Source organism: Hakea prostrata, chromosome 11 (assembly GCF_041222555.1).
Source record: "Hakea prostrata isolate BN-2017 chromosome 11, UWA_Hpros_2, whole genome shotgun sequence".
Taxonomy (NCBI): Eukaryota; Viridiplantae; Streptophyta; class Magnoliopsida; order Proteales; family Proteaceae; genus Hakea; species Hakea prostrata.
The window spans coordinates 9834340-9862331 of NC_142610.1; the positions used below are offsets into that span (position 1 = coordinate 9834340).

Here is a 27992-nt window from a genome sequence, read left to right on the forward strand (position 1 = left end):
ATGGTCTACGCTACATTCTACTATACCTAGCATGCACTCCACTTCAGCCACCATTGCTTTTTTTTTTTTTTTTTTTTTTTTTTTTTGGAAGAAGTAGCTGATAATATTAATAAAAGAAGAGACTATACATGAAATTACAGACGGAAATAAGTTCTGTCAGAGGCGTCACTATAAACAAGCTCAGCCAACCTGGGCGGAAGAAGGTTAGAATCAAATACCACCTCCCCTGGCACGGAAAGAAATCCAGCAAAAAAATCAGCACAAATATTGACCTCCCGAAAATTATGCTTGAATAAACACCCTTGAAATTGCGGCGCCATCACTCTGATGTCTTCCACAATGTCTACCACCTTCCACGAAACTGAGGACTTCCTCAACACCATCGCCACCACTGCTTTTTTGGTATTTGGCTCATCTGCTTAGAGAGAATCTTTCAATGAGTGTTTAATGAGTTATAGGTTTTCGTTGCATGTAATATTTTTGGAACAGAAGATTTTATGCATTGTGTTTGGGGTATTACATAACATAAGGCGGGGTTTCGCCACAAGCTCTAATGGGATTCGAACTCTAACCTCCCACTTGGCTATGTTGGTTTTTTACCAATTGAAACATCCCTCGTGGAAACTGTCATATGTAATATTATAATCTAAAGGCACTAATTGAATTATCCTAGTCCTTGGATTAGAATATTATATGTGGATGTGCTTCTTGCCAATGGTGGTAACCTCATAGGTAGAGGCACAAGTTCAATGATGTTTTGGGTTCAAACCTCCATTCCTCCACACATTTTCCCCTCTCTCAATCCTCTATGTCTATGGGTCCCAGTCCTTGTGACTAGCCTGAGATGACACCCATTAGTGTTTAGGCTAGATGGATATAAAGCATTAGTGTTTTCGGTGAGGTGGATTTGTTAGGGTTGTGTAATGGCTAAGCGATGTAATGGCATGGAGCATCCATTGAATTTGAAGCGCTTGGTATACACATTATATTTTAGGTGGAATATATGTTAGGGTCATGTAACAACACAAATCATGTAATGGCATGGAACATCCATTAAATTTGAAACACCTGGTTAAGGAGAGATAGATGCATGAGGTGTGTAACGTGCAGAGGCAATTAAGGGCATGAGACATTTTATAAACCCTCGACTGGTGGGATAGTTGATTTACTCATAATTTGTTAGTGAGATTGAGTCAAATTTGCATCATTGAGCATGTCATGGCTGTTTTGTCACGTATGTTGAATTTATTTTGTATAAATACTTTATGTATTATATAGAAATATTTGTTGATTTGTAGTACATGGTTGTGTGCATTTTCTTCCCGAAACGTACCCCTTAATCTACAAATGTTGAACTCATTAAACCAAATTTTGATGACTTAACCCGAGGGAGGAATAGATGATGCATTGAAGATGATGAGAAAGAGCATATTCATTTTATTTTTTTGGGTCGAGAGCATGTTCATTTTGTATTTTAATAATTGTAATATTTGGAGATTAAGTTTACTTTGGATTTTATGAGAACTATGACACAATTTATAGCACAGCTATTAATTTAAGTTCAGTTAATTTCCATTGCATCCTATTGTGTTTTGGGTAGATTTTACATATTTGCATGGCTGGTGGATAAATCCTATATAGTGTTTCGGTTCACCATCTAAGCATCATGATCCTTGACAAGTTACAGACTTTTTCCTAATATGGAGATTGAAGCATTGCAATAGGAGTTCAACTTCAGTATTAAATGTCCAGCATTGTGTTGTCAACAGTCGATATCGAAATTTCGATTGTCCGTCTCGCTTTCAACCACCTGAGAGACGGACGGTTGAGATTTCGATCTTAACCGTTGGCAGCAAGTACTGTGCATTTAAGGCACAACATTCAAGTCTCTAGCATATAATAGCAGCCATTAGATCCTCATTGAAGCTTATTAGAGTTCCCAATCTTCAAAGGGACGAAGAGGGGAAGATTTTGCAGAGTGAAAAAAATGCTTTTCATTAGACCCTACTTTCTCCTCTAGATCTAACTGACACCCAAGTTACCGCCGCTTGAGGTGGAGAGACTTGCCTCTGTAGTCTCTCTGCCTCCTTTGCTCTTCTCTCTCGGCTCTTCTGCTTCTCTCTCCCGCCTCTCTACTTCTCTCTCTACCTCCTCTCCGCTCTGTCTCTCCGGTCTCTTCCGTTTCTACAGGTTTCGCCTCTCTCGCTACCGTCTCTGCCATCTCCCATCTCCGTCTCCCGCCTACTCATCCATCTCTCCTACTGCTGCCGATCTTTCTCCTCTCTTCCAGATCTGTCTCCGCTCTTCCAAATCTGTTTTCTTCGGTTCAAAAAAAAAAAAAAAATCTGGTTGCAGCAAGATTTGGTGCGTATCGCTGATTTAATTTTTTTCATTTTCTCCTCCATTTCTCATCTGCTCCCCTCCCTCCTTTTCTAGTTTGTGCGGACACTTTGATCTGTAGTTTTTTGGCTTCGATCTATTGTTTTATTCGGCTGATCTTTCTCTTCTCCTCTCTCCGGTTGCAAATAAAACTCTCCCTGGTTGCAGAGATCCTTTGTGCATAGCGCATAACAACTCTAGATCTGGAAGTATAAGTTCTTCTGCGGCGAGCTTGACAGGTGCGCCTCTACGGCAGAGCCGGATGGCAAGTCCGAACCTTCTCCGCACTTTTGATGCTACCACTGCAACAACCGAACGAGTTTTGTGTCTACTCCTGAGGCGTGTTGTCTTGTGTTTGCCCCTGAGGCATGTTATTATGTGTCCGCCCCTGAGGCATGTTGTTATGTGTTCGCCCCTGAGGCGTGTTATGTTTCCGCCCCTGTGGCGTGTTTTGTGTCCCCCTATATGGGTGTTCGTGTTTAGTTGGTGATGTATTTATTATATCTTTCGTTTTAAGGGTTTATTGGGCTTGACCCATCCCTTAACCTGGATGACCTTGTCTATTGCATGTATGACAGTTTGGTCAATTTCTGCTCCTTGGATCGTATCGATCCTTGTGTTGTCATGCATCTCTTTGTTTGTATTTTTCTTGGTTCAGTGAATGAAATGTTGTTTACCAAAAAAAAAAAAAAGGGAATGAAGAGGGTCCTACATACCACACCACTACCCAAAGAAAAAACAGAAAAGAAAGAAAAAGAAAAAAGAAAAGAAAAGAAAAAAAAGAAAGAAAAAGTCACTTATAAGTACAGATAATTAACTATGATTTTTTTAATCAAAACTAGAAGTCTTTTCTAACTATAGGTTACGTCTGCCAACAATGTCTGCCATCTCCCTTTCAGTCTTATCGTTTCTGTCACTTAAAACATAACTTAGATTATTAAACAACAATTAATTAGGTAGCCGGCCTTCTAAATTTCATTCATCTATAATTAATTATTCCAAGTCAAGTACATAGATCTCCAATAATGCAATCACGTTAGAGTATTAGTTTCTACTATTCATTTAAAATGCTTCTGGCTTTAATGGATCTAGACCTCTTGTGGTGGCAATGAACATGAACCCTAGCACCTGTGAGCCACCACCTGAACCCTGAGTTGAAGTTTGATCTCTTACAAGTTGAAGCTTTCATGCTCCAAGTCTGACTCAAGCAAATCAAGTTCTATGAGTCAGCAAAAGAAAGATCTAAATGAACTCAAAGCGAAGGATCTAATCGGAGTTGCAGATATGAATCGGAATAAGAAAGTAACGCAGAGATGGAGGCCCAAGTTTGAATCATCAACCCCCAGCAACAACATGAAACTGGGTTGTGTAGAAGTTGAAGAAAACAAACAGATTCAAGAGACAACCAAAGAGGGCTCTTGTTCATCTCCACAACAAGATTTAAGAAGTGAAAGAGAGGTTGGTAGTGGTATTATTAAGAGAAAAACTAGAAAGAATTCAAAGTCAGTTACTGTCAAGGGGAAAGGTGAATTTGTTTGGGTGAGAAAGAAAAAGAATGAAGATGAAAAAGTTGACTCAACCGAGGTGTTTACCTCTGAGTTGGACCGATCCAAAGAGCTGGCCCAAGAGCAGATTGTTGAGACAGATTCTGATAATAAGGTATGCCATGATCTAACAACTCCAAATCACAACTGGGCTGATGAGTTTACTTCAATAGATCAACTTAGTGATAATGATGCAAGAGACAAAGGTGTAGAACAAGCAGATGGCAAGATGAAGGCAACAATAGATGAAATAGAGGAAGAATTGCCAGAAGAAACAGAAGCAAAGGAGATGGTAGTAATGGAGGAGGACTCGGAGCATATTAAGACTAGTGCAGGGTTTGAAGCTTCAACTAGTAATGGAGACCAAATGGACACAGAGGTAGGCATAAATGTCTTGTATCACCTTTCAAATTTTTTCAGAAACTTCCAATTCATTGCTGTTCTATTGATTTTCTTCTTAAACTATTTGATTTTCTATAAAATTCTTGGTCGAAAAGGAAATAAAGATGTTTAAATGGGATTTGGTTTGGGTCAAAGACCTCTTGAGCATCAAAGAAACATACCCATCACTATTGGTTTGGTTGTTTCTTTTGAATTTTTTTCCCTGTATTTTGACTCCAGCTCCTGAAGGGGTAAGACATCAGTTTGAATTTCAGAGTTCTGTAAAAATCTGTCAAATAATAATGTGTATGGTTTGGCAAGTTTTCTTGTTGAATAAAGGAAAATCTATGAATCAGGAAAGCTGTTGCTGTCTATATTTTGTCACTGCAATTACTTTATTGATTTGCACAATCACATGAAATCCTACAGAGGCCTTTCTTATGAATCATGGTGAGAAATTAATAGACAATTTGAAATGAGATCCTATAAAGTTTGAGATTGAAGAGACTTTTAAGCTTCAACTACCTCACCTCGCTATTAACATACAATGATAGATTTTCTTTTCCTTTTAGGAAATTGTCAATGCCACTCCCTTTCTAATATTAATGCCACTCTCTCACTTATTCAATTTATCAATTAGAATCCCTATTACTAGCTAATACAGTAAGTCTCAGTTAATTTTATTTATCTAATTTGAATATTATTCTTATATTTTAAAGAAAGAAGGGAAAGAAGATAGCAAAAGAGAGAAAAGCTAAAAAAACATTTGAATGAGAATAGAAATCATGAAGATGCAAGAATAGAAGAAGATAAGTGGTTGCAGACGGTAGAGGAAGACAAAGAAGAGTTGAGTTTAGGATTTTTTTCAAAGATATTTTGTCTTTATGAAAAGTTTAACTTGCCTTGCATCAATGCTTGACTTTGATTTCCTACAACAAAGGGGTATCACCAATATATATATATATATATATATATATATATATATATATATATATATATATATATATTCCCTATAGTTGGTAAATTGACTGACTTAGGAGGTGATATTAATTTTAGGGGGTAACTCAAGGATACTAGCATTAAAAATTTCCGTTTCTTTATCATGTAACAAAACATTTCATTTGCTACTAGTGTATTATCTTAAATGAGTCTAGCACGTATGGAAGCCTTTTTTTTTCTTCTTTTTCTTTCGAAACTCAATCCTTTATGGGCCTGGTTTATAAGCATGATTTAGTGTCCAATGGCATCCGACAAGCACAGGTTCACATCTTTTACATTTCTCACCCCATGTAATTCATATCCAAGATTGTGACACATGGTAGTTAATAATCCAATATTTAGAATTAGAACCCAATTAAGAACTGAATTTAATAAATCCCAAAATTAAGCATCAAGAAAAGAGGAGAGACGAAATTGGGAGAAATTTTAAGAATTCATTAGATTCAATTTTGGTTGGGTTTTGATTGAAACTGTTGGATTATTGATTGCGTATCAATATATATATAAATTACAGGAAATTGCAAAGAGAGTGAATTGTAGAGGACATGAAAATCCATATAAGATTGAATAACATGCACACGACGCATTATGCCCAATATCTAACTAGAGTCTCATGCCACACAAGATGCACAAAATTAACATATAAATACATACAGCCCCTACTCTATTACCCAAGTCAAATACAGCCGTGACAATAGACATCTACTTGCCTTATTACATTTGCTATAACTATACTCTTCCTTCCCACTCTTCATTTATTTGTGAATATTAATGGAGTAATTGAAATTAAAGAACATGACTTCTCATCTTTATAATACATAAGCCTACAAAAGGACTAAAATGATTAAATAATAATACTTATGATAATCAAGGTCAAGTGTATCAATTAGGGTCGATAATTCAATTCAGACTAGCCGTTTTTTTAGTTTTTACATATAATTTAAATATTGGTTGAGCTTAGCCTTGATACAAAGGAATTCAAATTCTTAACCTTATATTAGGCTAATTTTATAGAGAGTTTGGGCCGTCTGGGAAGAATAATGTGCTCTCTTAAGGCTGATGTTTTCAAATCACACATAGTGGTGGGCCAACTTATAAATATTAAAAAAAAATCAAAAGTAAAAATCTCAATAGATCCTATGTGAGCCCCACCCCTACTCTATAGATCACCACATAGCTCTGACTAGTTGTAGAGCTTAATTGAATAACAATAATGGAGGGAAACAATTTAGATACCTCTGATTTGCATATATATATTTTTTTGGATCTAAGGTTCATCTGGCCCAGCTTAATATAAGCAGGGCTTCGCCCCCGGCCCAAGGGAATTCGAACTCTGACCTCCTATGTGGAAGTGTTGGTCTTTTGCCTACTAGCCACCCGTCAGGGTTATCTGCATATTACTTTAGCTCATATAGGATTCACCTCTTATTCTTGACCATTAGATTCATTTATAGTTATTTTTCGTGGTCATTCGATCGTAGGGTTTTACTCCTTTTTCGGAGTCTGTTATTATTTCCATGTAAGGCACGATTGCCAATATCGAGTTTAACGGGGACAAGTTTCTTTCCAAAACTCTCAAGTTCCTTCATGCTTACAATACTTCTTGGTTCAACTCTCGAACCAATCCTAATCGAAATCACTGAACCGACCGTGACTAAACCTAGTTGGCTGTTATTTTTCTCTTGTCACCTTGATTCTGAAACACATAGGATTTTGTTTCGTAATATACCCCGAACTACGTACAGCGGACACAGGTTGATTACAACGGAACTAATCTAAAATCTCTCTCTCTCTCTCTCTCGTTTTACTCTCTATCTCTCCTCTCTCACACGATTTCAACGACCCCGCGTACCTATGATCTGGCCTGGCGTTATTAAAATTCCAAGATTGACGAACGGTGCATTAGTTAGATTCGTATCTCCCTCTTACCATAAATAGGGGAAAAAAAACGAAAAATCCGTATCTTCCCACACCCTTCTTCCGCCTTGTTTATCGTTTTCTCTCTATAAAGCTGAGCAAGAAGTAGGTCATTTCCATCTTCGACGGACATAACACAAGACCCAGAAAATGTCTACAGAAGAAATCCACCCGACGAAGGTCTTTGGATGGGCAGCAACCGATTCCTCCGGCGTACTCTCTCCTTTCAAATTTTCCAGAAGGTTAGTTTCTCCTTCGCCACCAGCCCACACAGATTATATTGTCCATGAACTTGCAGGAAAGCATTAAAACTGATTGTATCTGATCGCTTCGTTGGTTATGTTTTTGAATTGTTTCAGAGATACTGGCGATGAAGATGTGAGACTTAAGATTTTGTTCTGTGGAATCTGTCACTCTGATCTTCACAGCATTAAGAACGAGTGGGGTTTCTCTAGGTACCCTTTAGTTCCTGGGTATGTCTCTCTCTCCCTCTGTGTCTCTCTTACATTGGTGCATACGCCAACAGGGTCAAATGGTACTCATTCTCCTTCCTTCGTAGTTGCAATCTGACTGTGCCAAGCACTACTGAAAAAACTGGAATCAAAGTTTTAATGGCGCAACTTCTGTGGTTCCTAACGTTTACCTAAAGTAGAACTTCTCACGTTTCATATTAGGTCTTTAAATATGGTTTGGTGACCTGTGGGGGGTTGATATTTCATCCTTCTTAGGTCTAGAATGCAAGACATATATAACCCAACAGATAAAAGAGGTGCTCAGGCTCAGAATCATGTTGCCAAAGGTGGAATTTCATGATTTTTTTCTTTTCCTTTTAAGATTGGTAGCTTTATATTAGGGGTGGAAACTATTAAATACATCACAATTGAACCTGTGACTTTTTCACTTACAGGTGCTACCGACCAAACAACTCTTCAATTGTGAAACTTAACTATTCATTTTTTTTAACAAGGGTTTTTATAGATTGGGGATGAGGGTATTATATAATACAATACTAGGCTTCGCCCCTTGCTCTGAGAGAATTCAAACTCTGTCTTCCTACTTAGAGCTGGTAGTCTTTAGCAACTGAACCACCCAAGGGAGTTCAACTTAACAATTGTTTTTTTGTTGTCATGCAAGTATCTTCCACACAACCCTCAGATTGTGACACATAATATTTTGGAAATCCAACTATAATCAATATGTCGCCATTTGAGTGTCATGCTGAAAATACCCACGCAACAGTAAAGAAAGGTTCATAACTTCACAAAAATAATAGAAAAAATGACTGATCATCATGTGTAATACTCACATTTTTTAGGGGGGGTGAGGAGAAGTGAGGTTCTCTCAACAAACTTGTGTGGACTTTGACCATATCCTTTAGGAGGTAATTGTTATATATAATTTAAATATAATGCAGAGGCTTCTGAGCCCAAGAAAATTCAAATCCTTTACCTTACACTTAATACTTACACTTACGATGGTCCAACCCCTCCACTTAAGAATAGTTGAGTATATCATAGTGTGGCTGCAGGAAAATCTATCCTACTTTTTTTTTTTTTCTTCTTTTTTATTTATTTATTTTTAAATTTTTTGCTCTTCAAAAATCATGGGATGTAAGTGAAAATCTCTCTCTCCCGGGACTTGAAGTGAGAAATTTTCTTATAAATGTGCAGGCATGAGATTGTAGGTATAGTGACAGAAGTTGGTTCCAAGGTAAGGAGATTCAAAGTAGGTGATAAGGTGGGTGTTGGATGCATGGTTGGAGCTTGTCACTCTTGTGAGAACTGCAACAATTCTCTTGAGAACTATTGTCCTAAAGTCATCTACACATACAATGCAACTTACTATGATGGAACTCGCACATATGGTGGATACTCAGACACTATGGTTGCTAACGAGCGGTATACCATCTTGATGCCTGAAAACATGCCCCTTGATGCAGCTGCACCCTTATTGTGTGCCGGGATCACAGTGTATAGCCCTATGAAATATTATGGACTTTGTGAACCTAACCTGCATTTGGGTGTGGTAGGCCTTGGGGGGCTTGGGCATGTAGCTGTGAAATTTGGCAAAGCTTTTGGTATGAAGGTCACTGTGATCAGCACTTCCCCTAACAAGGAGAAGGAAGCAATTGAACATCTGGGTGCAGATGCGTTTCTAGTCAGCCGTGATCCTAGTCAGATGAAGGTAATTTTTTCTTTTTTGTGTCATAGAGGTTAGGGGGTGCAAGTTTAGCTTTGATGGTCTGAACTCATAGTGACCCATACACAACCCTTTCCACCCAATCTGGCTCAATCCCTACATCTACCTTCCCTCTCTATATGGTTAAGGTCGGTCGACCCAGAGTCAATTGGGCTGCGCCCTAGGCTAGGCTAAAGGGTTCAAAGTTGGGTCTTAGCGTGAAAAGCCCAACCTAACCCAGTTGCAGCCCTATTGAAGGTCACCTTCCCATAATGATCACCATCAAAAGAGGGAACTCATCCAGTGTACTATGCTTAAAGAAAAACCATCCAAGACTGCTTATATATCCGGAGTAAATTGGTTGGTCTGGACCAGTTCTTGGCCAGTTGAGTTGAGGCTTTAGACCTGGTTTAACTAACTAGGTTGTGTGCTTAATGTATGCAGGGAGCCATGGGTACAATGGATGGAATAATTGACACAGTCTCTGCTGTTCACCCTTTGTTGCCTCTAATTGGTTTACTGAAATGTAATGGAAAACTCGTCATGGTTGGTGTACCCGATAAGCCGCTTGAACTACCAGTATTTCCTTTGCTCATGGGTGAGTCAAGAATTTTTCATTGTCTGAATAATTCACATGTCAAATTTCAAAACTTAATTCATTCAAATATATTTTTACATTTCTTAAGAATTGAAGTTTGCTCTTGGTTGGTTATTTTTAGGGAGAAAGCTTATTGCTGGAAGTTTGATTGGAGGAATGAAGGAAACACAGGAGATGATCGATTTTGCTGGGAAACACAATATTACTGCAGACATTGAAGTTATTCCGATAGACTATGTGAACACTGCAATGGAGCGACTTGCTAAGGCTGATGTCAAATATCGATTCGTCATCGACATTGCGAAAACCTTAACCATTACATAGGAAAACAAATACCTGAATTATGCTATAGAACAAATAAGAGTTTGGTTAAATAGTGGAAGATGTTTGGAGTAAATTTTGATTTTATAGGATTGGAGTGTCATAATGTTATTGCTGCCTTTAGATTAGCCAGGCTTCATTGGAATTGTATTCTAGAATTAATCATGTATTCTTCTATTTATCAGAGCAATGGGGGTTTTTATACTTGTTATTGAACTTTTAAACTTGTTAAGAGATTACATTCAAGTTCTGGTTCTCATACAGACAATATGCTTCTCCGTATCAGGACATCTATCATAACACACACTTGAGCAATTGAACCAAACAATAATAGATTAGCCAAAGTAAGAATATTTTAGTTTCTTGAATTTTATATCGTGTACGTATTTGTAGTGGCTTATCAGTTTCTTTCTAGGGCTTCAAATTGATTCGGCCAATAGTTTGGTCCCTTATTTATACGAAAACAATGATGGCAAGCCTTTTCCTTCTCTCTCTACTTGTTTTCTTAGTGGTTTTAGGATCTTTTGATAACTCACCAAGATATAGTTAATGTGATTTTTTTTTTCGGAATACAATGAAATTGGTTGATAAATATTAGATAAAATTGTTTTATTTTTAGTTATTTTTTAACATTAATTTAATTTATAAAAATTTCTGCAACATTTTAGAAACGATAAGAATCTGTATCTCGAAGCAAAAGTTCAGCACACTAGGTTTAAGTGAAATAGTTTAGAGAGGAATGCTCATGGAATTTAGCATCCTAAACATATGAACCCTACTAAAACCTTTTCATACTGCAAGAAAACTCTCACTCATTGCTTCTTCAACCATAATAATAGTATGTTTCAATGCTTCATTTTTTCTGTCTCAGCCTTGTCATTGTGGAAAGAGTCCCTATTTTTCATCTACTCTGTCTTCATTTACTACAATAAGAGGCTTGTTGATGCTATTTTTGCTTCCAGAATCAAGCTTTATCGAACACAAAGGAAAGTTTTTCTATTTCTAGAAACACTAAAACTACTTCTCGTGTTTTTCGAAACTAAAACACTTGGTGGATTATCAAATGGATCCTTAATTTATTAGGGTTTTCAAGCATGGGCAAAGCCTTGTTGGGCTACAGTTTCAATATAGTCTCTAGGCAAAACCTTACCAGATGGCTTTTTTTGGCCAAAAATTGAAAGGGCCTTTTCATCAAATACTCTTGTTTTTCAATTTGTGTTTCTAGGTTTCTAGCCGTTACGGCGCCGAATCTTACTTGTATTGTATGATGTTGAGTGTTACATCAATAAAAGATGCAGTGACCATAGGAAGGACCCGAATTAGGGATGAATCCATGCACCAACCCTGGGATGAAATTTTCTCTCTAATGGACCCCAATAGCCTTTCCAAGTTAACTTATATATGCACAAGTTGTGCATTCATCCCTAACAAGTGATATCAAACCCAATGTTGTGATAAGACCAATCATGGGATAACCAAAGTTGTGAGAAAAACTCTAGTGTGGATGTCGGAAAATTCCATGTGACAAAGAAGACAAAAACAATCTTAGCATTTGCATATGAAAGGGAAGATAATCTCAACACTCCCACATAGAGGAGATGTTGAAGTTCCAAATGGTAAGCGAAAAGATACTTGATAAGACCCTAGCTATTCAGGTATACAAACCCAAAGGTAAACAGGGGAAGACAGCAGTAGCATTGGCTGAAACAGGGGAGCATGTAGCTACACTAGCAGCTGGTACAGGGGAAGGACAAGTGGCAATCCATTAGTAGACAGCCACCACCATTCTGTTATGAGTTAAGGGACAAAAATGACAAGCCAGGTGGCAACAGAACATTGGATAAGAGGGGAGAGTTTGTTAGACTTTGTTAGAGAGAATGGAAGAAGGGATATATGGGGGGAATGAGGGAGAGGAGAGGAGGGGGAAGAAAATAGGAGAAACAAGCTGTGCTTGTGGGAGAGGGAAGACCTCTCAGGGAAGCTCAGGGTGTGCAGAGATTCTGGTTATCAGGGGAGTGGAGCTGTTTTTGTCATCTAGTCTTTTCTTTATTTCATAAGTTCTCATCAGTTAGTAGTATCAGTCAATATTAGTATTAGTCTGGATTCAGCAAGCTATATCTTCACTATTATATTGCTGTTTTGCTGATCTGAATTCATAGCTATCTGGTGTTGATTGTTTCGGTTGTTGAAGTTTATCAAAGTTTATTAAAGAACAGAGTTATATTGTGTTCCTGTCTGTATTGAATCGGTTGCCATCCATTGCTGTCACTAAGGCTTCGTTAGGATTCAAAGCAAGCTTGAGAGGGTCCTAACAATACTCATATCGGATATAAATGTAATGTGGGTTGGTGAATAGAAACGTAGGCAATCCCTCCAAATGGTAGCTTTTCAAGATAAGACCCAAACTCAAACTCAGCCTCAGGCCAATCCAAATGCCAAACATCTATTAGGCCACACAAATAAACATTTATATACACTTTTCATTTTCAGAAATCTGAAAAAGCTACATGCTCCAAAAACATCACATGTATGAAAACAGGTTCTAATAGAAGCTTAGCATGGCCTCACTGAAAAAGCATGAGTTTGTTGCTCCAAATTTCTTGTCTCTTTTCCTTCTCTTTTCTCAGAGTGTATTCATTCAGCCTCTGTAGTGCACGAACTTTCGAATTCATTTCCTCAGATCTTTTCATTCGAAATGGAACTCGTAAACATGCCTATCAAGACACTTTTTATTGTTTCCCTGCTTTCGAACAATGGCAAAACAATGATCACAACAGAGCCTATGGTACCCCATGCAATTGCAATGACTGCCCAGAATGTGAAATATCCCAAACTGAATGCTCCTGTAAAAGGAAACCACTTTGAGGACAACAAATCTCACAGAATTTCCTCTTATATACAGTGTCAAAAAACTCAAAACCATAATCCATATGCATAGGATGTTTTAATGTAATCTCAGTTTGGGACTCAGACAATCCAAACAGCAAGTAATGATGCAATTTAAGTTGGACCAGGGCAGGTCAACTGGGTATCAAATCACTTAGTTTTGTTATCTACATTAGCTTAGTTTAATTAGCTTAGTTTAATTATCTGCATTAGCTAAGTCCATTAGGAAATCCAACTTATAAATAAAATGAAGACTTCATGTCCAAGATAGTCATATGTTTGATTATGGTGGTGACATAGTAAGGTTAATGCTGCCTATTGTACGATTTCTCCTGTTTTATAGAGCTTCTAAGAGGAAGAAATTTTTTTATTTTGGCAAGTGGTTCTTAATGTTAATGGTTTGTAAAAACATGATGAATTAGCTCTTAGAGGGGAAAAGATTGTTTCTCTAAGAAAACCCCTACAGAGGAGCAAAAGAATCAAGTAATTGTTTCAAAGCAACGAGTTTGTATCTTAAATTGCAGCCAGAATATCTCAAAACCCTTATGTTCAGTTAAAGAATCCAATCGTAGATGGAAAAAAGACTTGATAGACCTAGAGAAGAGTAAATTCATGTATTTATCCAAATCAACTAGAGAGTTGCCATAGGTGAACTTACTGGCTGGAAGAGACAGAACAGGCCACATTATGAGAATCACAACAGTGAATCCGATACCCCATTTCACTATCCAACCTTTTGCATTTTTAAGCTTTTCTTCCTTCAGTTCTTCATCTGGCAAATCGGTCTTATCCTTTTCTACCATCGTTATCTGTTTGGTGCTTTCCCAGTCATAATTCTGAGGCCACAATATACTAAATACAGCATGTATAGCCCCACCAGTCAGTATGGAGACAAGGTTTCCAGCAAGCATTGGTGCATTCCTTCCAGTTGTGTCAAGATCTACTCGGCCATACTCAACTTTTGTTACTGATAACCATGTTATGATTCCAACAATGCAACCAGTGAGTGCTCCAACAATGGCGCCTGATGCATTTGCTTTTTCCCATAGAAGCATGAAAGCTATAGGGAAAACGGCCGAACCAATAATAACTCCCATGGCCAGATACATCCAGCCTAATGATACTCCAGCAATGTTCAGAATTACCGCTAGCACTCCCATGAAACATCCAAAACCCAAAATGACAAACCTTGAGATTTTCAGAATTTGCTTTCCAGTTGCATTTGGGTTGATATAGGTACGGTAGATGTCATATGTACACAAAGAAGAAACAGCAATTAGCTCAGCAGAACCAGCAGATGTCACGGCCCTGAAAACAGAATGAAAGTATGATGAAGCACATTTACCATCTATTTTTCGCCTCGATTTAAAAGCATCTTTGGTAAATACATAACAATTCACTGCGAGTTTATCCCTTCATCAGAAATTTAAGTTTCTTGTAGGCAAGATGTGTGAAGCACATTAAATTGTAGTTCCCAGCCCTTGTATTTCTTTAGTTTCTCTGATAATCTTACCATTATTGTAACTCACCAATGCATACGTCCAGATAATTGAACTAGGAAGAGTAACTTGTTTGCTATAGGTAAAGAATAACAGTTTGTGAAATTAACTATACTCAGAGGAGGAAACAAAGCTGGAAGCTCTGCAATTGACTAATACAGTTCTATTGAACTCCTCAACCTCCATTAGTTTTCTGCTATCCAATAGTACGTCTTTTCTAATCGAAATAAGTTTCAAATGCCAAAATGAAGCAATTAAACAACAAATCAGTGAAAAGAAGTGAAACTCACATGAAAAGCATAGTAAGAAGAAGAACAGATCCTGCATTTCCCATTAAGGCTATAGCTGTGGCAGGAGGAACCAGTCCACGACCAGCCTCAGTTGCAGTTAGTGGTAGATCAAGAGCTAAGGCTCCTAAACCCAGTGATGTTGCCAATGAGAAAGGCACAGCAAACCAAACAAGCCCTCCCAATAAGTAGCCCTTGTGAGTTGATGAAGGTCTTGCAGCAATGGCACTCATCCAATACCCCTAATGTACCACAATTAAAAATATGATCAGTGGATAAGAAGATTAGTCAATTAATTATGGATTCAGTAATTATCCATATGAAAAAATTAACTTAATTCACAATCTGTAAGCTATAGTCAACTTTTGATACTAAAAAGAAATTCTGTGGGATGTATTGAAAAAGTATCTCTTCGAGAAGTAGAACTCACATTGTCCACAAAGACAGTGCCAAAGTTGCCTATGATGTTAATAATTCCAAAAACAAGGCCACCAGAACTCAACATTGTTAGGTAGGATCCATCGTAATTCCCGCTAACAGGTCCACATGCCTGTCCAGTATGAGATACTGGTTCTTGACATATTCTTGACTTACTTGCAACTTCCAAGAGATGATTGTAGACGACTTTTGGACTACCAAGGTTGGAGCTTGCCGTGTAAACCAGATACACAAATATAACCAAGATCACATGCACTGACAGCAGAGAATAAAAAATTATGTAATAATAGATTGATATTAATACTATAAGGGTGTGAAATTTCTAATCTCATTTGATACACATAGTACATTATAAAAGGTTGAGAAACTGTACCTATCACTGAATGTATGTAGCTAGCCAAGAAAGTAGCTTTCAGTCCTCCAGCTAATGTGTAGACAATCACACCAAGTGGAATTAGAAAGCTTGCTGCATAGATGTTGACCCCAGTAATTGCATTGACAACCGCAGAACCACCAAGAAGAAGCATGGCTGTTACAATGATATTCGTCATGAAGCAAAAGCCAAGGAAGACAATATGAGCTGGAGTCCCCCATCTGAAAGAGTAAGCGAGAGATTTGAATCACAATATGTAACAATGATAAGTATTTACTATCACTATATGGGAGTTCAAAACTTACCGAGCTTTTACAATTTCACATACAGTGTGTGCATGAGGAGCCTTCCGTTTGATCTCTATAGCCATAACACCAAACAGGAGTACCTGATTTGCAGAACAGAGCAACATAATGACTGAGTTATACCTATTATCCTGAAGAAAGAACATAATAACTGAATTAGTTCAAGATCGACAACATAAGATTTTATAACACACCTGGATGGTAGCACCACTTGCATACCAAAAAGGACCACTGATACCATACTCCCAGGCAACATTGGAGCTTTGCAAGATTGTAGCAGCCCAAGTCCACTTCAAGAATGCAAATATTGAATACGTAAGTTCACAGAGCAATTCAACCTATTAAAGCTATAAACGATACCAACAGAAAAAGAATGCAACCTGAGATACAATGACACTAGCAATCAGTCCTGTTTTGACACTTCTGCCTGCAGTATTGAACCATTCAGATGTATGCTGTGCTCCCACATATCTTTTCTCAAGCCAAACCTATGGAAGATGAGATCAAATCCTCAAACCCAAGAAAAGATCAGACACTTAAACATGAAGTGCAGAAGAGAACACATTTCACTTAAATTAGATCCAGTGGAAGCATATTTTGAGGTCACCATTTCACAAGCTTCGGATCTTCATTGCCATACGGATGTATAAGAATATTAGAATCAGAAAAAGAAAATTCGAGCAACATATTTAAGTTAAATTTATGCAGAATAGTCATCTTTATATGGAAACAAAAATACATATATTTTCTTACTTTTCCAAAGCCAAGTCTCAGGAGTAGCTCAAAATACAGTTTTATTGGTTTAATAAGTGGCTTCTGAACTGGAACCTCCTTCGATCCCATCACACCCTTGTCCCCTGGTCCCGGTTGGTTTGGTTCAGAGGTCACATTCCCCACCATGATCTCACCCTTTGGAGGGTTCTCAATCTTGCCCTCCCTACCCAATCTTTTCTCATTAGCCGCCATATTCCCGCTAACCCTTCATGTTCCCTTTGTTGGATTGCCTCTGAGGACATTGAGCACATTTTCTTCTCCTGCCCCCTTTCCTGTTCCATTTGGAACAGAGCCCTCTCCTTCATTTGGCCTCGCGCTCGTCGATCTCTTGGGTTTGCTTGGGATTGGTCATGGATGTTGAGGAACTTTGCCGGTCAATCTATTTGCGATCGCCTTGGCAGACTAGTCTTCGGTGCCACCATCCACCATCTTTGGTGGGAGCATAACATGAGAAGATGGACCTCCAAATCTCGTTCTCTGGAGCTGATTTGGAACACCATCTGCTTTGATGTATCTTCCAAATTGTTGTCTATCCCCCATCCCCCGGTGGCGGACTCCCCCAGAAATAGATAAATTGTTAGTTTCTGGGATCTCCGCTCATCTTTTACCTCCCCTACTTGAGTACTTTGTGCTACTTTGTGCTACTTGGTCTGTGGCTTTGTATTGCTTGTTGTCTTTAATATAATTATTTATTCATCCAAAAAAAAAAAAAAAGTGGCTTCTGAACAATATAATGAAAACATCAGAACAATTACATAAACTTATCTCTGATTTGTTCTCAGAGTAGAAGTTTTTCGGGATTTATCTGGGAAAGATACACTTGGTCATAAGATGGAAGAATGCTTTTGTGCAGCATTATACCCAAGTGGCTATTTGGTCCATGGTAGTCACAAGTCCATTCATCCAAATCATAGATTGAAGGTGCTATTCAGAAAGGGGTTTACTGTATTGGAGAATTTTTTCTAAAGAAAACAACCAAAGAGTCTAACAATTAGACAGGAACCACTTATATATGAGACTAACTGCGCTTGGTTTCCAACCCTGCTGAGGGTTTACAATGATTTACATGTAACAGGTCTACCATTCCAAATCACCAAGAAAGATTTTCTCCTCCTACTTGATAGTCTTATATGCTGTAAGTGCTCTTTAATGCTGTTGCTGTAATTGATCTTCCATTTAAGATATTTACAATTAATTAATTGAGGGGATCCAATCATCCAACCACCTGATTAGGTTTATCAGTGAATCATAGCAATTCATGTAGAACATAAGTATTAGCAATTATAGTCCCAGGTTTATCAAAATAAATTTATCAATGACTATTTCATCAATTCCACACGTTGTTACTGTTTTATTGTTTAATCGTTCTGGAAATCAAAACAGTTGACTCCGAGGAAGAGATTGGTGAATATTTGCTTGATAAAATCAATACATAAGCACATAATTACTGAACCAAACTTCTGATTTCCTTGTGGTCCCCTGCAGTCAATAAGAACTGAGAATCTCAGTATTATGAGACTGACTGTGAAAGTAAATGTCTAATTTTAAATGTTACACACAGCCTGAGCACCTGAACCCAGTACATAAGAGGTGGTGCATTGCATTGAAAGATGCTTATCATTGATGTGATTCATGCAGCCAACTAAAGTAGTTGTTTAATACTTTATCCGTAAGTAATAAGTAATATGCCCAATTAGACTACCAACATTTATGTTGTTTGGAGAGTGATTAAGAAAACATGTTCTATCAGAATGAAATCAACAAACACTCTCAAACCATGATTTGTCTAGCACAGTTTGTGATAATTCTCATGATTTTCTTATCCAATTATTTGTCTCAGGACCATTTAAATTGCTTCCCCGTCATACTATAGTGACCATTGAGCAGTTATGATGATAAAAGTACTCACAAATGGAGATAATATCAATTCTCTTACCAATTTCATTAAACATACCAAGGTAAACTAAAATAATGGAAAATAACAACAAAAGAAGTTGGGGAAAGAATCAACTAATGATCTACAAAAGATTCCCTGCTTATTTTAGTTTTTTACACCGGCAGAACACCATCTCCCTCGGTTGGTAGGATATTAAACTACAAAAGATTCCCTGAAAACAAAATTGAAAAGATTCAAACCTAAAAAACTAGGGCCACCCATAAGACTTCAAACCTCAAAACCTCTACCTTTGGGTCCTTCCAAAATAAAGTAGCAAAACCAGGATCCACAGAGAGAAGAATGAAGAACAAAAATGAAAACCATGATATGCAAATTCAGTAAGGGGAAAGAGAGTAGGACAAGAAATTGAGAAAAAATCACAGCTACATGGTCCATTAGCTTTTCTTATGGGCCCAATACATAGAGAGAGAAACATAAATGCTTTCTTTGTAATTCAATTAAAATGGGTTTTGGTCTTCATTTGGATTAAATTGGGACAAATATCCATATCTTGCAATCCAACAGACGGAGACAACCACCCAAATCCAATCAGAAACTACAAAATTAAGACTGAAACAAAGAAAGGAAGAGTGCAGAAACTGTGGAAAATGAAAAATTCAATGACATACCAGCAAAGAGGTGAAGACAGCAAAGAAAGCCCCAAAACCAAGAACTACAGAGTACCCAACTCCTTGGCTAAGAGCTGCTTTGCCCTCAAAGAAGCTGCTCTGACGAACACAGCTTCCATCAACGCCGATATGATAATACTCTGCCGAGAATCCCAACGGTGGACACTGCACAGAAGAAGCCATACGAAAGGCTTCTTCTTTTCAAGCACTCTTCCGAACCCAAGTCTCAGGGTCATGGTAACTGAAACGGATATTAATAGGAGAGAATAGGGAAGGAAGAGACGTAGTTGGCGATAGAATGGAACCATTGGAACTCCAAAGTCAACTGAAGCAGAGAGTCCTCTTTGCGTTGGAAATTTGGAAATAATTCTGAACTTCAACTATAATATCACTTTCTGGAGATAGCTTAGCCGGAGAAGGAATACACCATCATTATAAAAATTGGGTCATACATGGGGTCTTTGGGTCTGGATCAGCACACGATAGAGATGGGCCCACCTATAAATATTGAAAAATAAAAAATTTCAGATAAAAATCTCAATGATCTTACGTGGGCCCTATCCCTTACTCTGGGGTTGTTAACGGTCTGAAAAACACATTGTTCTCTCCTTATGAGAAGCTGATTCGCACTCTATATACTGGAAAAATCATCGTGTCAGAACACCTTCCTGATAGTCCTGAAATTTTTGAACCAAACAATAGGTGTGGGGCCCTCATGAGACCCACTGAGACATATACTTTTATTATTTTTTCAATTTTCATTATTTACACACTGCTCTCCCCTCACTGGGTGCTAATTCACTCGAAATTTTTAGGCTCAACCCTGAGTTACTCGTAGTATTAATGCCATCTCTTGAGTTTTCCCAATTTACCAATAGAATCTCTATATATTACTAAAATTATTTGTTTTTATTTATTTATTTTCAATGTTACTTTTATATTATAAGTTTAAAACTACTACCCATAAATCACAACTCCCAAACTTTATCAATATTTATGATTGGGAGAAAATAGACAATAGAGGGAGACGAAAAATGAGTTGAGCATAGGGTTTTTCGTTCTAGGTTATTCTTGTCATTTTGAAATATTTAACTTGCTAACACGAACACTTAATTATGATATTCTAAAGCAAGTGGTATCTTTGATAATATTATATAATGATTTTGATTGATAAATTGCATAATTCAAGAGTGAAATTAATTTTAAGACACTTAGTGCACAGCACTGAAAATTTCCTTATATTTTAATATTTTAAAATATTAAAGTCAATAAGGGAGGGCTACTTTTGTTTCATATTTTCAACGGTTTGATTACCAAGAGTGATAGAAATCACAGGCATCCCATGTCAATGGAAAAAAAGAAAGCCATGTATCATGATGCAATATGCAAACATACTTGTGAGTTGTGACTTGTGAGATAGAAATACAAATTTTTGAAAATAGAAAAGAAAACATAATAGAATAAAAATCATATAAATGATAATAATAATCAAAGTTCCGATCATTTACAACTTCTCAATGGTTATTATCAAAGGTCAGTTGATAATGACCCTTGCCTCTTAGTGGTGAGATTAGGATCACGGATCGACATGTCGACTATGTTGCCCTGTAGGTGCTTGGTGACACCATCGACACAGCGACACAGGACGATATATCGGGCGACTTTTTCGACTATATTTCCTTGAATGGCGATGGTGGTGTCGGGGACAGTGGAGGTAGTGGTGATGGCTGCCTTCTTTTTCTTTCCTACCTGATCGGGATTCTCGTCATCGTCGTCGATCTGAAAGGCAGAAACCGAAAAAGTCTTGGAGATGCCGACACTGCTCTTGACAGTGATCATTGTTAGGAGGATCATTGATGTAGATGTCGGTGAGTGTGATCCACAAGAGCATCTCCCTGACCTTGACGCCGGAGAGCTTCTATAGTTTATAGTTGTCATTTCATCGAGTTTCGACAATTATTTGAAACCCCAATTTTTCCTATATTATGAGTTTCCTCCTCATACATGGGAACTAATTGAGCCCAATATTTTTCTCATTTGCAGATTGTTTTCAATGGTTGTAGAAACTCCAGTTTTTCGTATAACCAACCATTCATATATTTTCTCAAACCCTAGTTTTATTTTAAGTTCAGAGAACTAATTATGCTGCAAACCACACTCTTCTATGTTCTTCAGCGGCAGCAATCCATTAGGCAATCCAACTTCCTTGAGGAAGAATTGCTTGCTCTCTAGCCCCTTTTCGTGTCCATAGTAAACCTCTCCACTTGCTCTGATCTCGTCTGTCACTAACGACGCATTTTGCTTCTCCTTCTTCTTCATCATCTTGATTCTGGCAATGTTGAGGTTGCAGAGAAGAGGAAAAATAGCTCAATACTTATTGTCGACGTCGACTTTTTCAACCGTCGATGATATATCGCCGATAAATGGTATATGTCGTGTAGCTGGGGGTTTCGTATCGCCCCCCAGCGATATGGCGATATATTACCGTGTGTCGGCGATATTCGATACATTGTATTGTGATTAGGATTCAATCATATTTTATAACATGTGTAATAGTTCTTAATTTTTATTTTATGTAAATTAATATTAAAGACATTTTTTAAAGAGAAAAAAACAAAAATCTTATGAATACTAAGCATTTTTCTAAGGGAGAAAAAACAAAAATCATGTCATTATAGAATTACTCTTTTTTTATTTGATCCTTTGGGACCACATGGAATCTATTTTTAAAACTCAAAAAGATAGTACGGATCAAATTCTTTTCTTTTCTTTATTTTTTTTGGGCAAACAACCCCGGTTTTTTGTAAACCGGTGTTCGACCCGCGTCACACACTTGGCTGTGGTGGGTGAGTCTTCCAGCGAGGATTTTTTGCATCCACAAAGATTCGATACCGGAACCTTGCTTAAGCAAACCAAGCTGCTTACCACTTGGACCAACCCCCGTTGGTACGGATCATGTTCTTTACAAGTATGGAACATATCATTGTATAATTTTACCCTTAATGTGAAAGTTAATACAAAAAAAATAAAATAAATAAGGGTACATTACATGTTATTCATTTTTAGAACTCAAAGAAAGGAGTGGATTCTATGTGAGATCCTAGATGGTAGTAGAATCATGTTTTGTACACGTATGGATCTTGTCATTGTATAATTTTACTTTTTAGCTGAAAATCAATATAAGAAAAATATTAATCGTATCTCCTCTTTTATGTTATTTTTTTAAAAATATCATCATATCGCCATGTTGATGGAATTCGACACGCAACCCATATGTGACGTGGAAAATTCCAAAAATTGCTGATATATCACCAAAAGTCACTGATATGTCACTTATGTCGCTGAATTTCGGTCAAAATTTTGGCATTTTCACACAATTTTTTGTCATTCTCTCTTTTTTCCAAAGTTTTTAGGGCCTATTTGGTTACATGAATCTAGAGATTTCAAATCCGGATTCAGAACCGAGAATTTACCCGTGGTTGAAAAACTCTAGATTCAGAAACTAGAGATTCACATTTCACTAAAACGGAATCGAGATTTATGGGTAGGGGTGAAATCCGAGATTTCAAAAAAGCTATACATTTTTACATTCACAAAAATCACGTCGATCAAATAATTTTTTAGGATGAATCCACAAATTTCATTCCACAACCAAACATCTAATTTTATAAATTATAACTTCATAGACTTGAAATCTATAGATTTGAAATCTCTAGATATTTGAAATCTCCAGACTCATTTAACCAAACAGGCCCTTAGAGTCTCTCCTGTTTCTTGTATTTTAACCTTATTTTGCTCTGAACTTTAACATTTATGAGTATATCTTGTTTCGTTATCGTCGACTATTACATTGTTTGTGTCGATTAAGCGAAACACCAGAGTTCAAATCCTCTCCACTTAGATGGGCTATTCCCCATCCTCCCAGTGGAATTGTGACACTGTGATGATAGGAGAATGGAGGACAGATAATTAAATAGAGAGGATCTGAACTCGTAAGACCAAAGGGGTCTTAGGCTTGAAGCTCCATCCTTCTTTGCTAGCTACCATGAGCTCAATGACAAAAACACAACGCGTCCACGCCATTCTGTCCTTGGAACTTGGTTCGGTGGCCGACCCGACCGGTTCGAGAAACTATGAACCGGTTCTCACTTCTCTCGTGTTCTTCGAAGCTTTGCATTATGAGAAGTCTGAAACGAGAAGAGCGGGGAAGACGACACCAGTTACAACAGTTGCGAAACTTAGGGTTTTGGTTTGATTTTTGTTCCAATCAACCCATGGATGCAGTCGTGGAAGCACATTTCTCCTCTCCTCAGACCTTGTGTCTCACAGATCAGACCTTTTATACGTGGAAGATTTGCAGATTTTGGGTTGATAATTTTACGCGCAAAAGGTTAAACCAATCCCATTGTTTTGATCTCCGATTCGTTTGGGAGGTTTTCAAAGACCATTTCTAAATCTTAGCATCTCTCTCTCAACAAGAAAAGACAAACGCTGTTGTTCACTTCTCTTTCTTTCCCTTTTTGTTTATTGTTTATTTCTTCCATGTTTCTTAATGCTTTTAGGTTGCCCATATCGTCCTAAGTGCAATATATGGCATGCATGAAGCTGGGCTCAAAACCTGAAGCCTTCCGTCGTGAAGGGAATACTTGGTGAGAGAAACTGTTTTTCGTTTCTTTTTCTATTTGAATTTGTTGTTCTTGTTTGATTCTGTTTAACAAAGTTTGTTTTGATATATGGGTAACCCGATGTGGCATTCCTATTCTCCAATTCTTGAAGTAAATCACTCCAGAGATAATGTAGCTCTAAATTTTAAAAATAATGGGTTATGTCATAATTTTTCGTTTTCTGTCTAGGTATTATGGGCTTTCACATTGATTTGAAGAAATTAGATAAACCTTCAGTTAGAATGCGGATTGGATCTGTATTTTCCTTCACAATAGATGTATCTCTTGATTTTAAAGACAATGAGTTAGGTTCAAAATTCTGTTTTCTGTACTTGGCAATATGGCCTTTCACTTGGGTTTTGATGAAGTTGATTAAACCCTCACTTAGAATATAGGATTGCCTTTGGATTTTCCTCCACGTTTGATGTAGCTCTTGATTCTAAAAACAATTGGGTAGCTTTCTGTAGGCTTCGTGGCCTTTCATGTGGATTTTGATGAAGTTGAACAAACCTTTAACCTAGAATGTTGGATTGGTTTTGCATTTTCATTTTAACTGTTGCATTCCTTATCTAATCTTGGGAGAAAGTCAGAGCTTAATGTGTTTGCTTACAGGATTTGTGCAAATGGGCTTCCCAGTGACATTGTGATCGAATGTGGAGAAGTGTCCTTTCAGCTTCACAAAGTATGTATCTATTATTTTTTATCCATCCATTCCTGTCATTGCTGATATTCTGTGAATTACATGAACCTACGTGGATTTTAAACTTTCCATTTTGTTAACCCCCTACCTCTGGGTTTGTCTTTCTTGCAGTTTCCATTGCTTTCCAGGAGTGGGGTTTTAGAGAAGCTGATTGCAAAAGCCTCTATTAATGAAGGACAAAGCTGCATTTTGCACCTTCATGACATACCTGGTGGAGCCAGAGCATTTGAGCTCATAGCCAAATTCTGTTATGGGATTAAAATTGAACTTACTTCCTATAATGTAGTTAGTATTAGGTGTGCAGCTGAACACCTCCGGATGACCGAAGATCATGGAGAGGGGAATTTGATCTTCCAAACAGAGAATTTCCTTAACGAAATATTTGTCAATTGGGCAGACTCGATCAAAGTTCTTGATATGTGTGAAGAAGTTCTTGACTATGCTGAAGAACTCCACATTGTGTCAAGATGCATTGATTCCTTGGCAATGAAAGCATGTGCCGACCCTAGCTTGTTCAGTTTGTCTGTGTCAGGACGCAGCAGTATGCATAGCCCTGGAGGTACTATCTTATGGAATGGAATAGGCACATCAACAAAGCCGAAGCATATGGGCGAGGATTGGTGGTATGAGGATGTGTCCTACCTTAGTTTTCCATTCTATAAAAGATTAATCTTTGCCATTGAATTGAGAGGTATGAAGCCTGAGTACATTGCTGGGTCACTCATGTATTATGCAGCAAGATATCTTCCTCTAAGTAGGTATGCAAACATCAGTGAGAACGTTAACCGTCTCATCCCAGGCTCTGCTATTTCTGCACCTTCCGACATCAATCAACGGGTTCTACTTGAAGAGATCGTGGAGTTACTGCCTAATCAAAAGGGAGTTGCACCAACCAAGTTCCTGCTTGGTTTGCTCCGTACTGCCATGCTCTTACATGCAAGTCCATCATGTAGGGAGAACTTGGAGAAAAGGGTGGGAGCTCAGTTGGACCAAGCTGCATTGGATGATCTTCTCATACCAAACATGAGCTACTCAGTGGAGACCTTCCATGACATTGATTGTGTTCAGCGGATTCTTGATCACTACATGTCAGTGGATCACGCTACTTCTAGTTCTTCCCCTTGTATAATGGATGAGTCACAGTTAGAAGCATCACCTTCCCTGACCCCAATTACAATGGTTGCCAAGCTAGTAGATGACTACCTTGCAGAGGTGGCATCTGATGTAAACTTGAAGTTCCCTAAGTTTCAAGCATTAGCAGCTGTGATTCCAGATTATGCTAGGCCACTTAATGATGGCCTGTACCGTGCGATTGATATATACCTCAAGGTACCAAAGTTTCTAACCCTCTTTTTCCCCATTGTTGTATAATCTGACACTACAAATCAGTTGCTCAGGAAGACTTTTGTAACCAAATGAAGAGGAATCTCTCAGAGTTTGTATTGATTGTATTTTTTGGGGTTTGAAATTTGATAGCATTTGAAAACAGTGATTTATCATTATCAGAATGGTATTTCAGGACATAATCAGTAACAGAAAAGTTTGCTCCTCTTTTATGGTTAAATCATCAGAAAAACTATATGGAATGCTTCCATATACTTTTTTGAAGAACCCTTATACTGAGTATATATATGTTTGCTAACACATTTGTCAACTGCAGTCACATCCCTGGCTGACAGACTCCGAGAGGGAGCAGCTATGTAGGATCATGAACTGCCAAAAGCTCTCATTGGAGGCCTGCACCCATGCAGCACAGAATGAGAGATTACCTCTTCGATTGATCGTCCAGGTCCTATTCTTTGAGCAGCTTCGCCTCCGCACTTCTATTGCAGGCTGGTTCTTTGTTTCTGACAACCTTGAGAACTCCCAAAACTCACAGGGGAACCTCTCACTCCAGAAGCAAGAAGGGCCTTCTCAAACAGATCCTACTCATGATCAAACTGTTAGCATTGATGACATGAAAGCCCGAGTATCTGAGCTTGAAAAGGAATGCTCAAGCATGAGAGAAGAGATCCAGAAGTTGGGGAAGACAAAAAGTAGTTGGAATATCTTCAGTAGAAAGTTTGGATTTGGACTAGGATCTCAACCTCCCAAATCTAAAGCACCACCACCTCCACAATCACGCACACAAGCAACAACTGTGAATCAACAGCAAATTCAGAATGGTGAGATGGCTAATTGATTTAGAAACTGCAAGCTAACAAAATGACCTTTCTTCACACATCTCTTCATTAGTTTATTAGTTGAATGTGCATTAGCTTTTATTCTTTAATTGATTGAAAGTTAGCTTTGATTCTTTTATTTGTTGAGTAGCTAATCATCAAAATCACTGTATTATGCTTAGAAGCAATCTTGTGATTTTGTTAATCTGTAGTACATTATAGGTTTTTCTCCAATCTTCATTGGACCTGAAAATTCCTTTTAAAAACTGTTTATGTCCCAGACGATAAATTAAAGTTTTTTAACATATTCTTGAACATTACATAGTACATACATTAACATAAGGAAACTGTGCTGATCAATCACATACATTTTCAAAGCTTAATTAATGAAAATCGATCATGTCGTGTCGTGTTAATGGTTAGAGTAGGGTGTCGACATGTTTTAAGGGTTGTTGCTGACATTGTTCAACTGAAGGAGTTATTTGTATCTTGTTCTATTGTATATTTACAAAGGGGGTTTAACGCTGTTACGAGCTCATTGGTTTGGAGGCCAACGTCAGTTTCAAGCGCCATATGGTGGCCTATTTCCATTCCTTGGTTGTGGATATCTTTGCCAGCACTTTAAGTATTTTTTGATAATTTGTATTACCAGTTTTCATGCAATAACAACTACATGGTAGAAAATACCAAATGGTGAGTATGTTATACCATTATTGTGCATGTATGTATTCGGTGAAAGCGGTTATGATATTTGGTACGATGTCGGTGTAACCAAATTCATATCATAATATACATTTATTATCATTAATGAACATATTTTCATGCACCATGAAAAATTTTCCCCTTTCGAAGTTTAATATTGAGTACTTGTTACCTAATTCTTTTTGCTTAGCAGAGGTGAAAGGCCTAGTCTTACTACAAAATGCAAAGATTTTCTGCCCATAAATGCATGGGAGGCAAAAATGCCTATAGCAATTGATAGACACAAGATCTTTTTGAACTGAAGATATGATGAAATCATC

At 37.7% G+C, this 27992-nt stretch overlaps 3 protein-coding genes across 4 annotated transcripts; 2 read left to right on the forward strand and 1 right to left on the reverse strand.

The window, feature by feature from the left end:
* The first annotated feature begins 7084 nt into the window (after positions 1-7084).
* LOC149000003 (putative mannitol dehydrogenase) lies at positions 7085-10541 on the forward strand. The gene is made up of 5 exons (XM_089139539.1): positions 7085-7462; positions 7580-7693; positions 8891-9404; positions 9843-9996; positions 10118-10541. Exons 1-5 carry the CDS (start codon positions 7371-7373, stop codon positions 10318-10320), a joined length of 1077 nt encoding a protein of 358 aa, XP_088995665.1. The 5' UTR covers positions 7085-7370; the 3' UTR covers positions 10321-10541.
* A 2370-nt stretch (positions 10542-12911) lies between these two features.
* LOC149000004 (urea-proton symporter DUR3-like) lies at positions 12912-19837 on the reverse strand. The gene is made up of 9 exons (XM_089139538.1): positions 19445-19837; positions 16486-16593; positions 16300-16395; positions 16106-16188; positions 15801-16021; positions 15420-15682; positions 14993-15231; positions 13862-14511; positions 12912-13160 (listed from the first exon to the last, which is right to left on the reverse strand). Exons 1-9 carry the CDS (start codon positions 19625-19627, stop codon positions 12994-12996), a joined length of 2010 nt encoding a protein of 669 aa, XP_088995664.1. The 5' UTR covers positions 19628-19837; the 3' UTR covers positions 12912-12993.
* Positions 19838-23651: 3814 nt separating this feature from the next.
* Positions 23652-27462, forward strand: LOC149000005 (Phototropic-responsive NPH3 family protein). Of its 2 annotated transcripts, XM_089139803.1 has the most exons (5): positions 23652-23834; positions 24007-24093; positions 24721-24790; positions 24920-26137; positions 26469-27462. In XM_089139803.1, exons 2-5 carry the CDS (start codon positions 24035-24037, stop codon positions 26988-26990), a joined length of 1869 nt encoding a protein of 622 aa, XP_088995929.1. In that variant the 5' UTR covers positions 23652-23834; positions 24007-24034; the 3' UTR covers positions 26991-27462. The 2 variants fall into 2 exon arrangements, with proteins under 2 accessions (XP_088995929.1, XP_088995928.1); XM_089139802.1 differs by having other exon boundaries at positions 23652-24093.
* Positions 27463-27992: the final 530 nt, after the last annotated feature.

What these genes read in the sequence shown, in the direction of transcription:
- LOC149000003 (XM_089139539.1), top strand. Translation starts at nt 7,371, where the DNA reads ATGTCTACAGAAGAAATCCACCCGACGAAGGTCTTTGGATGGGCAGCA. An exon ending in CCTTTCAAATTTTCCAGAAG is followed by an intron (nt 7,463 to 7,579) that starts GTTAGTTTCTCC and finishes GAATTGTTTCAG; the next exon opens with AGATACTGGCGATGAAGATG. An exon ending in GTGATCCTAGTCAGATGAAG is followed by an intron (nt 9,405 to 9,842) that starts GTAATTTTTTCT and finishes TAATGTATGCAG; the next exon opens with GGAGCCATGGGTACAATGGA.
- LOC149000004 (XM_089139538.1), bottom strand. Translation starts at nt 19,627, where the DNA reads ATGGCTTCTTCTGTGCAGTGTCCACCGTTGGGATTCTCGGCAGAGTAT. An exon ending in TGTGAAATTGTAAAAGCTCG is followed by an intron (nt 16,022 to 16,105) that starts GTAAGTTTTGAA and finishes TTACTCTTTCAG; the next exon opens with ATGGGGGACTCCAGCTCATA. An exon ending in TGTTCTGTCTCTTCCAGCCA is followed by an intron (nt 13,161 to 13,861) that starts GTAAGTTCACCT and finishes TTCCTTTTACAG; the next exon opens with GAGCATTCAGTTTGGGATAT.
- LOC149000005 (XM_089139802.1), top strand. Translation starts at nt 24,035, where the DNA reads ATGGCATGCATGAAGCTGGGCTCAAAACCTGAAGCCTTCCGTCGTGAA. An exon ending in CGTCGTGAAGGGAATACTTG is followed by an intron (nt 24,094 to 24,720) that starts GTGAGAGAAACT and finishes GTTTGCTTACAG; the next exon opens with GATTTGTGCAAATGGGCTTC. An exon ending in TGTCCTTTCAGCTTCACAAA is followed by an intron (nt 24,791 to 24,919) that starts GTATGTATCTAT and finishes TCTTTCTTGCAG; the next exon opens with TTTCCATTGCTTTCCAGGAG.